This window comes from Rosa chinensis, chromosome 1 (genome assembly GCF_002994745.2).
Source record: "Rosa chinensis cultivar Old Blush chromosome 1, RchiOBHm-V2, whole genome shotgun sequence".
NCBI classification, from domain to species: domain Eukaryota; kingdom Viridiplantae; phylum Streptophyta; class Magnoliopsida; order Rosales; family Rosaceae; genus Rosa; species Rosa chinensis.
This window is the reverse complement of record NC_037088.1, coordinates 26328382-26341293: the sequence shown is the minus strand read 5'-3', so window position 1 is coordinate 26341293 and position 12912 is coordinate 26328382. Positions and strand designations below refer to the sequence as shown.

Here is a 12912-nt window from a genome sequence, read left to right as displayed (position 1 = left end):
CACCATGTAGATTATTCAGAATCACCAATTCACACAGGTGAGCTATGGTGGACAAAAACATTCGTCGAACCATCCACACCGTCAATCAAATCATCTTCAAAACAGTAGTGCAATAATTTCTCCCGTCTCACCGATCTATTTACTATTTATTATTGGTCGTCCAAAGTGCCTAAGGAGTGTGGGTGTCCAAAGATTATGTGTGCGTGTCCAAATAAAAAGCCCAGCTTACAGCGGTGTCTCTCCAGCAGAACCTAAGTGACCAAACTACCCTCGCCTCTGAAAGCACAAACTATAAACCGCCGACCTCTCCCAAGCAGTGAAGAAGAAGAAGAAGAAGCCGAGTCTGCGCGCGTTTCAATGGCGAAAGGTGACGACGCAGTGAGGAAGAAGCTAAACAAGGCCAACAGGAAAAAGCTACGCAAGGATGACCGTTCTTCCTCCTCCGTTACCGCTCGCGTCGCCTCCATTATCGCAGCCAAAAAGCGCCGCCAGTCAGGCAAACGCCGCAAATGCCAGGTACTACTTCAATCCGACGTCGTTTACCTATTCTTCTTATTCGTTTTCCAACTTGATTCTATGTTAAGGGCTTATGGCAAAAAAAATAAATAAATAAATAAAGTATGTTTTTGGTGGAAAATTAAGCATAGAGCATATTAATTTGTTTTGGGTTTTGTTGAATTTGTTTGTAGAATCAGGCACCTGAGCTTCTTATTTGTATTTGTTATCTTCTGCTATGATTTAGTTTTACTGTTGCTTTGATTAGTTTGTTAGTATAGGTGAAGAATGGACATTGTTTCAGTAAAATCATTGATAATTTACGACGTATATTCTATTGTGAAATTACAGGGTATGTGCTTTAGCCTTCCTACGCTAGAGGATCCCTTCAATGACAGGAATGGTAGAAAGGATTTTGAGAAAGAAACCAAGAAAGTCATGCTTCCACATAGGGATGAGAGTGAGTTTCTCAGGGAAAAATGTAAAGAAATCATTAGAAAGAATGAAAAGGCAAAGAATCCCGGGCTGAAGAATATGAAGGTCACGAGTTTGAAGAATGAGCAGAAGAAATCACTCCCATTCACGTCTATTGATAGCGCGGTGCAGAGAAGCAGAATTGACTCGGTAAGGACAAAGACTCAGCTGAGTGGGAAACAGGAAGAGGCCTGCGAAAACTCAGATTGTCCGTCCAAGTATCTGATTCGGTGTTTGAATGAAATTGAGAATTCACTGCGTTGTGATGGTACCTACAGTAATGAGGAGGACAAGCCATTATTTGTTAGTACCTGGGGAGTTGAGTTTTGGAAATGTTATTCAGCTGGAAAGGATGTATTAGAGACAAGTGGAACTTCTTCGACAATAGAGCAAATTGCTTGGATTGTTTCCAGTGCTGCTGATTCAATTTCTAGAAAGGATGAAGAAGGTCCATCAGCTGCCAGTCCATTTCTTTTGTTCCTTGTTGCATCTCAGGAGAAAGCTGCCAAGGTGTGTATCAATCTAGAAGCTTAGCAATCATCAATCTCTATTCTTTTGCTTCAATTGAACATCTTTTCTTAATTCCTTAGGCAATTATTAATTGAATACTGCAAAGCTTACTTTCAGTGGCACAACACCTTTACTTTCAGTATTGCCTCCATAAAAGTGACCCCCTGAAATTTAGACATAGCCTGTAATACTTGATGCCATTTGCATTGGTTCACATACCTTTGTGGTGCTCTAATCCATCGAAACAAGGAAAAAAAATTCATGTCTTAATCCTCATTTATTCGATTGTTTGATTACTTTTTTTTTTCCCTTGGTTATGGTCATCAGGTGCGTTCAGTGTGCAAACCTTTGAAGGTTCTTGGAATACATACAGTGAGTATACACCCTGGTGCTTCCTTAGATCACCAGATTCAAGGGTAAAGCTCAACTCTGATATATTAAAATAGGCACCCACTGCTAAATCATTTTGGTGATATATTTTGTTTGGTGATTCACATTTTATAGAAGTTTGTCTTCCTTCTTATTATCTTAAGTCGATAGTTACTTTCTGGAGTTAATACACTCAAGGACAGAGTGTATGACTATAATGAAGCCTTGCAAAATTGTATGTGTTTGAGGGCCCAATTATTCATGGCCCTTTAGAGGCGGCTCACATTTTGTTTTAACTAGATGTTAAGTGCACCCTATATGTCTGATTGTGTGTTACTTTCCGATTCTATTATATTTATTACATTGTGGTGAAATGAAATTGCCGCTATTAATAGAAGTCTGTTCATCTGTATTTCATAATCACTTCAATGGTAGTTGGTAACATAGTTCATTACTCAAGTATTCTTATTCACAACATATTTACGCTTGGCTCTCTCTCTCTCTCTCTCTCTCTCTGTGCGCACTGGAATGCATTTTCATGTACTTGCTTGCACAGAGTGTCATCTTTCTCTATGCATTACAGTCATATGCTCTGGTATACTGTTTTTCACTTCACTTTAATCTGTTTTCTGATTAAAATTTTGTTTTGTAAATAGTCTGAAGAGTTCGGAGCCTGAGTTTATGATCTCAACACCTGAGAGACTCTTGGAGCTTCTTTCCTTGAAGGCCATTGATCTATCAGGGATTTCTTGGCTGGTAATGTATCGATTGCATTTATTATACAATATCAACTGCACATTTATATTATCCTAACTTTTCAGTTTTCCTATAACTCAGGTGATGACTTACAATAGGCATAATTTCACCCTAGTTTTATATGGTTCCTATAGATCACTTTTCTGATTTTCTTTTATTATTATTTTTTTAATCTTTTTTGCTGTTTGTAACTTGTTGTCTAAGCTGACATGTGACACGTTTAGCTGAATGTTTCATTAGTGATATGTATATAGGATTATAGGGTGTTTTCACCATCAGGTGTTCATCAGTGTCTATTCAAGTGTTGTCATCATGGGCATACAGTATGAAATTTATTTTTGATGTATTTGTTTATCTTATCACAACTTCAATTTTGTCAATTTGTTGCTTGAACAGATCGTTGATGGACTGGAGTCTTTTCATAAACATGGTTATCTTGATAAAGTAAATTCCATCCGAAATTATATATCCAGAACAACCCGTGCAGTTGTTTTTGACGATTGTTTTAGACGTGCCTGTGTACCAGTGGTGCAAACTCTTCTGATGGGATCAGTCCATAGATTATCTCTGAATGATTCCGTCACCAGTCAAAGTGCATGCATCATTCAGTCAGTAAACATGTCTTCACTGAAAGAAAAACTATCAAAGGTATGTATTTCTCAAACACCTACTTTCTGTATGAGTTGCAATCAACGGTAATTCTGGAAAGCTCCTTCTATTTTGTTCATGTTGCCACTATAAACTGCTTTTTTTTTTTTTATAGAAATGATTTTTTGTATGAAAAAGAAAACAGATTATTTCTCAGAGGGAATCAGAGGAGGTTAAATTTTCAGAGGTGAAAGCTAAAAGTGATCTCAGAGTATATGCCTACTCTTATCCTAAGAAGTGAAACATTAGTTTTACAGAATATAAAAATTATTTATATACAAAGTAAAATTGTTAGGGGTTTGAGTTTACACCCCCTGCTCTTGACAATTACCCAAACACCTCTCTCTGATTGCTCTCTATAGAACTAGTCCCCTCTGAACAGAAATTGTCTTCCCTGATCAGATATGAACCCCACTATCAGAATTCTTCAAGCTTCAATACGGAATATGATCTTGGAAGTGTCTGTGGAGAGTATAGAAGGAAGAAAAGGGTTAATCAATTTTTTGCCCTATGCAGCCAGCTTCAGAGAGGAAGAATACTTTATCCTTTAAGGTCACAAGAAACCCAAGTATCAAATTTGAATAGAAATTTAGAAGTATATGCGGGAAGTGTTCATTGGTCTTCCTCAAGTTAGACTGTTAGAGAGAAGAGGTGGATAAGATTTAGGGGTATGATGTCTCCAAATCACAGTATCCGAGACTGATATGTGCTGGTGGATATGTGGAGGGGATTAAGTTTCATTTGATTATGAGGTCAATTGAGCCATAATAGCCATTTGTTTGGCTGATGGGATATTTATTGAATGTATCTCTTTTGCTGTTGGACTTTCTTGAATGCCATTACTTACAATAGATGGCAGACATGTTAACCCAGTAGAAGAGCACGGAAAATGAGAAGACAAAAGAAGAAGATGAGAAAGGACAACAGAATGGTTTCAGAAATATGAATTATAAAGTGACGTATGGGTTGCGGTTTGCAAAATAGGGGGTGCGTAGCCAAATCCAACACCCCCCCCAGGGGGGTCCACTCACATATTATTCTCATATTCTGGACACACTGTTGTCGCATCTGTTTGTTATGGGGAGAGAGAGAAAGCTGAGATATAGTGGTGAAAGTTATTCATAGAGGTTGTTGCAGAATAAAGAATTTCTATTCTGGTGGGTGCATGTAGCTCTAGTGCAGCATTACCCTATTTACCTGACGTCCAACGCCGAGTTCAAATCCCTCTCCCCTTTGATTCCTTTTGTAACCATTTTCTAAAGATTTTTGTTGTTGATTTCTGTCAGTCCAGCTATGTTGTGGAATATGTACACTTTCAGTAATACTGGCTTAAATACTTTTGCAGGCAGTCCAAATTCTGGGTCAACCTTTTGCTCAGGCTTCAAAGGTGCTATATGTAGTAGGGAAAGATAGCCAGAATCATAAACTAGTTGCTGCGCTAAAACTCAAGGGTCATTCCATCTCATTTGTCTCGGCCTGTTCAGAAGTTGGGAACAGGTAAGTTCATGCTCTTTATTTTTCGTTATCAAGTCTTTTGTCTAGTCATTATCATCTTGTTTCTTTTTGCCAAATTGGCTTGGTTATTATCAAGTTCATTGGATTCCTGACAAAGTAGAGGACTGATTGGTGCTCTTTACATGCTCATACTTGTTACGCGCAAATGACTCACAGTTTCTCTTTATCTATAGTATGGAGTTGAAGGGCAAGATGAAGCCTGCAGTGTCCATGATTGATGCAGATCAAATTCATACCAGCGAGTTGGGTGAATATGAATGTGTAGTTATATACGATTGTACTCTATCCATTGAAAGTTATGTTCGAATCCTCACAAACATGGCCCGTTACACTGTGAATGGTGTATTGCATACCTTTTTTACCACAGAAGATGCAAAACTTGCCGGACCATTGATCAAGATCCTTGAGCAATGTGGGCAGTCGGTGCCTGAAGCGCTACGAAAAATGTCTGTTTCATCAGCCATATTGTAACATTGAAGTAGTTTTCTCATTTTTGACATGCCAATTTTCTCAATGAGGTTAATGTACAACCGTCTCATCTTATTACCATTTTCGAATGTTGTAAGATTTTGTATACGTTATCATTTTTATGAATATTTGAAAAGAATTCAGATGGTTCATAAAGTAAATTTCATTGCTCTTTTGTTTGGTAAAAAATTTATTCCTCTTATGATTACCACAAAAAATGATTGTCTGTTCTACCAAATGCAGTTTAGCCAAAAAACAAAGGCAGACTAAACACGTCTCTAAGCTTGATCATGTATAACGTGCACCAATCTCCATGTCCTCTAGCTGATGTTATTCATTCCTATTGCCTGAAAACTTTTATCCACCGACGGAAAATTATTTTATACACCGTCAGTGCAAGTGAATCATCAAATTCAATAGATCTTAGTCATTGGTATTTGTAGACAATTTTATTTTTTAGTAATAAAAAATTTACTTAACGTCATTCAACACCTCTGTTTCTGTTGATGTTGCACATCGGTGCACTGAATATAACTCCACAATTTTTTGTGCGGACAACTCCACAATCATTGAGCTACTTTTGAGTTACGTGGCTGATCACGAAAGATATCCTGAAACACCGTACAAGTTGCAACACTCGACTCGCCACACCATAAAAATATCTTTCTTTTCCTAAAACCAAATACCCAAATACAAATACAAAAACAAAGCGACGCATAAAGGGTTTTCAAAACAAAGTAGCTGATATTCCGACCATGGAGGCGCTACCCATCCCGACGGAGACGTACAAGCTTGGCTTCATCGGAGCAGGTAAAATGGCGGAGAGCATCGCCAGAGGAGTCGTCCGATCAGGCATTCTCCCCCCAAATCGCATCACTACCTCCCACTCCAGCGCCCTTCGACGCCAAGCCTTTGAGTCCTTCGGCGTCCACCTCCTCCCCGGCAACGACGACGTTTGGCCCCTTCTCCTCTCATCATCATCATCATGTCTGTAATCTGCATCTGTCTTTCTTCTTTTCTGACTTGTGTTGTTAAAACATGTGTATATGTATGATGATAACAGGTGGTTGAAGCGAGTGATGTCCTCATTTTCTCTGTCAAACCTCAAGTTGGTATGTAAACAAACGTTTCTTGATTCTGGGTGTTTGTTTTTGTTTAGTAAAAATTGAATAGAATGGTTGTTGATGCAGTTAAAGATGTAGTCTTGCAACTGAGGCCATTGCTTTCCACAAAGAAGCTGCTTGTTTCAATTGCGGCTGGAGTCAAATTGAAAGATCTCCAGGTCTCTCTCACTTTCACCATCCTATTACTCTCATCTGCGTTCAATCTCCATTATGTCTCGTGGTTCATGGGTTTAATTCTATTTTTTTAAGTTTCACATATGACTTTGAGCTCACAATCTTTCTTACAAATGTATGAAATTCAAGTCTTTAGCTTTCAGGCTTGTAGTATTTTGCCTAACCAATTTGTTCCATCTTCCTCAGGATTGGGCCGGTCACAGCCGATTTATCAGGGTAATGCCCAATACTCCTTCTGCTGTTGGTGTTGCAGCATCAGGTACTTCAACTATCTTTTTAATGATGCTTTCTTTTTTCTTTCAAACTTTTATCATTTTATTTTTAAATCTGAGGCTTAGGTGCTCAATCAAAACAAAATTGTGTAAAATTATATTATTTATTTGTAAGCTATGAGTAGTAAACGGATGGTGTTCCAAATTCATTAGCTTCCAGCAAAGGATATGTGTAGGGCTGAACACGTTGTACTTTGGAGAACCAATCTCTTATTTGTATAGTTAATATGTTCATTTATGAGGATAAGTAGCAGACTTTAACGTACTGAACCTTTCTCATTATATGTTAAACAAAAAGCCCGCAATAAGAGAGTATCCACCCTAAAACATGGTGGTATGACATGTGACAGTGGCGAGAAGATTTTTAAACTGCAGATTGTCTTACTGCATTTGGTTGGATGACAAGTTTATAATATGATATTGGAGAAAATTATCCGTTTTATTTTGTCATAAACTTCATGGTTATGGTTTCAAACTCTTGCCTCTCATTCTTCTAATTTGGTTTGCCCTTTCATTTTATTTTTAATTTGGTGTTGAAAGTTTGTATAAGTGGGAATGAATATGGTGAAGTTATTAATCCTATGTTCAAACAGTTTTGAGCTTGGGAGGAGCTGCAACAGAACAAGATGGAGACTTGATAGCTGAATTATTTGGATCAGTAGGCAAGATATGGAAAGCCGATGAAAAGTTCTTTGATGCAATTACTGGCCTAAGGTATGTAACTTCAAGACATGAAATAAACTCATACTGTACAGTATCTTTACTTTCTCTCTTATTGCAACTACACAACTTCAAAAATAAGTGAAATGATAATTCCGTGTTCCTCTTTCCCTGCATCTTGCTGAGAATGATATGTTTCTCATTCAAGCTTTTTGAGTTTTCAAGTGTTGATTAATATGTCTTGGAAAATTACAGTGGCAGTGGTCCTGCATATATATATTTGGCTATAGAGGCTTTGGCAGATGGAGGGGTTGCTGCAGGTCTACCACGTGAACTTGCATTGGGTCTAGCATCTCAAACTGTAAGTCAAATGACATGCTAAAGCAGTTGCGTGATATCACACCCTTGTGTGTATGTGTGTGTGTGACATGTGCCTGTTATATTTCTCAAAATTTTGACAATGCAGTTGCACAAAAGGGACATATTGCATGTAATATATCCAAATTGATAATCTCTATACTTTAAGAAGTTAAACCCTATTACCTGCACACAAAGTAAATGAAGAATTGAAATAGTTTTTAAATCTCAAACTCTTTATGAATATTCTGTGGCTTTAAAATCTGAAATATAATTCTAAAATTTTCATTTCTTTTCTAGATGTTTTAACAATATTTGGACGTTAAGATTCTATAGTAATAATGTCCACTTAAACTTCATTGCAATTTTCTTCAGGCATTCCTCATTATGCAATTTCCATCTATTCTTCTTGAATTCTTTGTTATGAGGAAATCTGATTGTTTAATTTGTCTTTATTTTTTTTTTCTTTTTTTTTCTTTTAGGTATTAGGAGCAGCATCTATGGCTACTAGCTCTGGGAAGCATCCAGGTCAGCTAAAAGATGATGTAACATCACCTGGTGGAACTACCATTGCTGGCATTCATGAACTGGAGAAGGGTGGATTTCGTGGAATATTGATGAATGCAGTTGTTGCTGCTGCCAGGCGCAGCCGAGAGCTTTCACAGAACTAGTCATATCGATATTTTCTTCTATCAACGCATATTACTGGCAAAGCAATGAGTTCACTTTTTTTGGTCCCCTTAACTAGTTAGGAATATGTTAGGTCAGCTTTCGGCCCTTGTCAAAAGTTGGTTCAGAGACAATTGAAGATTCTTCTTCTTTGTTGTCCGTTTGGACAGTCAGTTGAAGTGCAAGATTGATTGAATTTTGAAACACTTTCAAGGATGGATTGTAGGTATATATGATGCTTATTGTGGCAACATTTATTTATTTAGAATAAAATAATCATCTTGTTTTTGTTCATTTACCATAGTTTTCAGATTTTGAAGATTCTTCTTCTTTGTTGTCCGTTTGGACAGTCAGTTGAAGTGCAAGATTGATTGAATTTTGAAACACTTTCAAGGATGGATTGTAGGTATATATGATGCTTATTGTGGCAACATTTATTTATTTAGAATAAAATATTCATCTTGTTTATGTTCATTTACCATAGTTTTCAGATTTTATCTTGCGTCAAATACAAGTCATGGTAGTCTAACAGGTGATCTCGAACTTTTGGTTTGCTCTAGTTAGCTCTAATTTTTTATGAAAACCCTATACTTGGAAATGCTTTGCCCCTAGGTGGAAATTGGTCATGGGATGGGATGTGAAGCCTCATAGAGCTAAAAAAGGATACAGACCCTAAACCCTATTGCCCTTAAAAATATCTCAGCCCTTGGACCAAACCCAAAAATGATGGCCATACTGACTAAAGTCGTGAGATGGAATCATTGGGGCTCTGTTTAGACAGAGCATGTGAGATTGTGTACACCAAAATACCATGTCAAGCCCTTTGCTTTGTTACCCACCAATGTCTGGTCGTTACAATAGTGGCAAAGCCTTGCTTTAATATTATAAATGATTTGGGGAAAAGGAAAAAAAAAAGATAAATAAATAAAGATGGGGAGGATGGCAACAGAAAGAGAAAAAGAAAGAGAGCTGATACCAAGCTTCTTATGCAGGTCCTAACTCCTAAGCAATGTGCTGTGGATATATGTTTTCTTAATCTACAAGTTTCTGTGGCATGTAGGTTCTTACTATAAAAGCAAACACTAGAGCCAGAGTTGCCTTATTTAGACCGGCACTTGGAAAATGGCACGAAACCTGTACAACTTCTTGCCTTAAAGTTGTACAGAGCCACAGTTTTCTTCATAATATCGTCTACTTATGATACCAAGCTTCATATGCTAAGCAACCCCTATATGTTTTTTTCATCCACAAGTTTTTTGGCATGTGTAAGTACAGTAAAAAACAAACACTAGAACCAGTACTCAAAAAGCCAGAGTTGCCTTATTTTGAAAATGGTACGAAACGAAGACACGGCTTCCATGAATGAACTCCAAAACGGAGCATCACAATCCATGACGAGTTATCTAAGGACGAGTTGTTCAAAAACATAAAAGGAAGCAGAAGTGAGGCTAGCTCAGTTTCAAAGCTCTAAACCAAAGATCCAAAGGGTTTCTGACATGCTCCGAGATTGCCCAAAGTTCGAGAAATACTATGAGGCAAGGGCAGTAGCAATTGGTCCTTTCCATCATGATAAAGCAAGGTGTCAGCTGGCAAAGAAGTTCAAGCTTGCACTGGCAACAAAATTTATCGAAGACAGTGGCCGTCAAGCTAAGTTTGCACAAGATCATTGAGGACAACATCAAAACACTAAAGGGCTGCTATGATGAGGAAGCAACAAGGTCCTACACCGACAAGGCCCTCACACTTGTTATTCTTAGATGGATGTTCAACCTTACAGTTCATACACTCCCTCATGAATAATAAGTTAGCAAGTTTCAAATTGAAATGAGATCAGATGGCATTTACGGAACAGTATTTGTTTTTTTTGAGATGTTCCTTGTAAGAAAATTATCAATTGCGTTCTTCAAGCCCTCTTTGTCACTTAAGCTCATCAATTGCTTGAGGACTTGGTAAGTGAGTTGGTTTTCTAGCAAGAACAAATCATGTTCTGCAAAAGCCACCTAATCTCTCTTGATCTTGAAACTTGCTAACTTATTATTTATTAAGGAGCATATGAAACTGTACGGTTGAACATCCATCTAAGAATAACAAGTGTGTGAGGGTCTTGTCGGTGTAGGACCTTGTTGCTTCTTCATCATAGCAGACCTTTCTTTGGTGTTCTAGCAGCTCTGGGGTTAATCAGCATCCAGACTTGGTACACAATCAGTTCTCCATCCACTGCCCGTGATGCTGTATGTGAGTACTTGAAGAAACAGCTAAAAATAGAGTGATACACACACACACACACACACACACACAAGTACAAAAATTAAGTTTGGTTCTTCCTAAAATGGTTTCTATCTTCTTTTGGTTTTTCTGGTTGCCAGCTTCAGCTCTCATTAGGCAGATATGAAGCTGAACATGTACTGTTATTTCTTCACTTGAGTTTTTGTCATATTGTAGTTCAATATTCATGTGTGGAGCATTACCCTGTTTATTTGACGTCCAATGCTGAGTTCAAGTCCCTCTCCCCGTACCATTTTTTTTAAAATATTTTTTTGTTGTTTATTTCTGTTAGTGCAATTATATTCCTGTGGAATATGTACTAACTTTCAGCAATAATGGCTTAAATACGTTTGCAGGCAGTCCAAATTCTGGTTCATCCTTTTGTCAGGCTTCAAAGGTGCTATATGTAGTAGGGAAAAACAGCAAGAATCATAAACTAGTTGCTGCACTAAAACTCAAGGGTTTTATTCTATCTTATTTGAATTGGCCTGTTCAGAAGTTGGGAACAGGTAAGTTCATGCTCTTTATTTTTGGTAATCAAGTCTTTTGTCTAGTCATTATCATCTTTATAGTTGGCGAAATTGAAAAAGTAGTTGACTGATAGATTGATTGCTCTTTACAGGCTCGTACTTGTTAAGTTGTTATGCGAAATGACTCATTGTTTCTCCTTCTGCATAGTATGGAGTTGAAGGTCAAGATGAAGCCTGCAGTCACCATGATTGATGCAGACCAAAATACCAGCGAGTTGGGTGAATATGAACGTGATTCTCTCCGTTGATGGTCATGTTCAAATCCTCACAAACATGTCCTGTTACACTGTGAATGGTGTGCTGCATAGATTTTTACCACAGAAGACGCAAAACTTGCTGGAGCATTCATCAAGATCCTTGAGCAATGTGGGCAGTAAGTGCCTGAAGCACTACAAGAAATGTCTGTTTCATCAGCCATGTTGTAACATTGAAGTACTTTTCTCATTTTTGACTTGCCAATTTTCTCGATAAGGTTAATATGCAACTCTTTTTCAACTTAATACCATTTTAAATTGTTGTAAGATTTTTTATACGTTATTATTTTTATTAATACTTGAAAAGAATTCAGATGGTTCAGAAAGTAAATTTCATTGCTCTTTTGATTACCACCAAAAATGATTGTTTAGCTATACTGTATTTACTAGAACACATAAAGGCAGCCTAAACTCGTTTCCAGGCTTGATTATGTACTGCATGCACCTAGTTTTGAATAAAAAGAAAAATCTCCATGTCCCCTAGCTTATGTTACTCATTCCTATAGCCTAAAGTAGTTTTCATCTGCAGAATCGAAGTTATTAGCCTAATCTCCATACTTAGATTGTGGAGTTGTCATCAAATGTGCGATACCAACTGACTTGTTGTGGAGTCTTTAGTAGTTTCTTGTGGAATTGAACAAGATCTGAGTACTTTATGTTGATTTTTGTTGGACTGTGCAAACAAAAAGTACTTTGTTTTGTTGTTGATTATTGTCGGACTCTGTTAGTACACTGTCTCTACTATTAACAAAGTTGAAGTTATTTAGGTAATAGCTCGTTTCATCCGTCCTGTGATTATGTATATTCTCAGTGATTTAGATGGATGGATGTCTTCCTTTAAAGGTCATTAAATTAATCGTTCTAATCAACTTCAAGTGTCGTATACGATTGTTTCTAACATCTGTCATGAACTTGCTAAAATAGAAAGGTTGATACCCCTCTCACCTGCTATTTCCACGGGCTATAACCAGTAAAAGCTTTTGAGTAAAGATAAAAACAGTTATCCATTTATTATGAATTTGACAAACTTGATAAATAAAGTGTTGAACGAGATTTTTTTTTTTTTTTTAGGGAAACAGAATCAGGTTCCATTAATAATAGCAATGATGACCTCTCTCGGTGGGATTATCCCTCATATTACATCTTGATGAACAAATCAGCCTGCAATGAGCAGAGCAACCAAAAAACTAACTAAAAAAAGAAAATGCCAAAAATAAAAATAAAAAACCCCTACCCCTATCCAACCGTAAATTAGAGCAACCAACTTGATAAGCGATGACGCCTAAGATCTTCAATGGTGTACATCACCACTCATCAATCAGCAAACAGCAACGATCAAGGGCAGTATAAGGAAAAAGCCGAGCAGCACTCA

At 37.4% G+C, this 12912-nt stretch overlaps 2 protein-coding genes and 1 long non-coding RNA gene across 5 annotated transcripts; all 3 read left to right on the top strand.

Moving 5' to 3' along the window:
• Nucleotides 1-260: 260 nt before the first annotated feature.
• LOC112193574 (ATP-dependent RNA helicase DBP3) lies at nt 261-5394 on the top strand. 2 transcript variants are annotated; one of them, XM_040517025.1, is made up of 7 exons: nt 261-516; nt 847-1479; nt 1807-1895; nt 2505-2604; nt 3001-3252; nt 4598-4749; nt 4924-5083. In XM_040517025.1, the coding sequence occupies exons 1-7, from the start codon at nt 358-360 to the stop codon at nt 4949-4951; spliced, it is 1413 nt and encodes a 470-aa protein (XP_040372959.1). In that variant the 5' UTR covers nt 261-357; the 3' UTR covers nt 4952-5083. The 2 variants fall into 2 exon arrangements, with proteins under 2 accessions (XP_040372959.1, XP_024189533.1); XM_024333765.2 differs by having other exon boundaries at nt 263-516; nt 4941-5394.
• A 503-nt stretch (nt 5395-5897) lies between these two features.
• Nucleotides 5898-8785, top strand: LOC112193583 (pyrroline-5-carboxylate reductase). Its single transcript, XM_024333776.2, has 7 exons — nt 5898-6188; nt 6299-6347; nt 6426-6517; nt 6720-6792; nt 7399-7519; nt 7721-7826; nt 8305-8785. Exons 1-7 carry the CDS (start codon nt 5991-5993, stop codon nt 8491-8493), a joined length of 828 nt encoding a protein of 275 aa, XP_024189544.1. The 5' UTR covers nt 5898-5990; the 3' UTR covers nt 8494-8785.
• Nucleotides 8786-9675: 890 nt separating this feature from the next.
• LOC112193594 lies at nt 9676-11844 on the top strand. Of its 2 annotated transcripts, none has more exons than XR_005808694.1 (3): nt 9676-10722; nt 11113-11265; nt 11379-11844. It is a non-coding gene; the product is annotated as an uncharacterized LOC112193594 (long non-coding RNA). The 2 variants fall into 2 exon arrangements; XR_005808693.1 differs by having other exon boundaries at nt 9676-10726.
• Nucleotides 11845-12912: the final 1068 nt, after the last annotated feature.

What these genes read in the sequence shown, in the direction of transcription:
- LOC112193574 (XM_024333765.2), top strand. Translation starts at nt 358, where the DNA reads ATGGCGAAAGGTGACGACGCAGTGAGGAAGAAGCTAAACAAGGCCAAC. An exon ending in TATCAGGGATTTCTTGGCTG is followed by an intron (nt 2,605 to 3,000) that starts GTAATGTATCGA and finishes TTGCTTGAACAG; the next exon opens with ATCGTTGATGGACTGGAGTC. An exon ending in TGTTCAGAAGTTGGGAACAG is followed by an intron (nt 4,750 to 4,940) that starts GTAAGTTCATGC and finishes CTTTATCTATAG; the next exon opens with TATGGAGTTGAAGGGCAAGA.
- LOC112193583 (XM_024333776.2), top strand. Translation starts at nt 5,991, where the DNA reads ATGGAGGCGCTACCCATCCCGACGGAGACGTACAAGCTTGGCTTCATC. An exon ending in TCCTCCCCGGCAACGACGAC is followed by an intron (nt 6,189 to 6,298) that starts GTTTGGCCCCTT and finishes TGATGATAACAG; the next exon opens with GTGGTTGAAGCGAGTGATGT. An exon ending in CTCTGTCAAACCTCAAGTTG is followed by an intron (nt 6,348 to 6,425) that starts GTATGTAAACAA and finishes TTGTTGATGCAG; the next exon opens with TTAAAGATGTAGTCTTGCAA.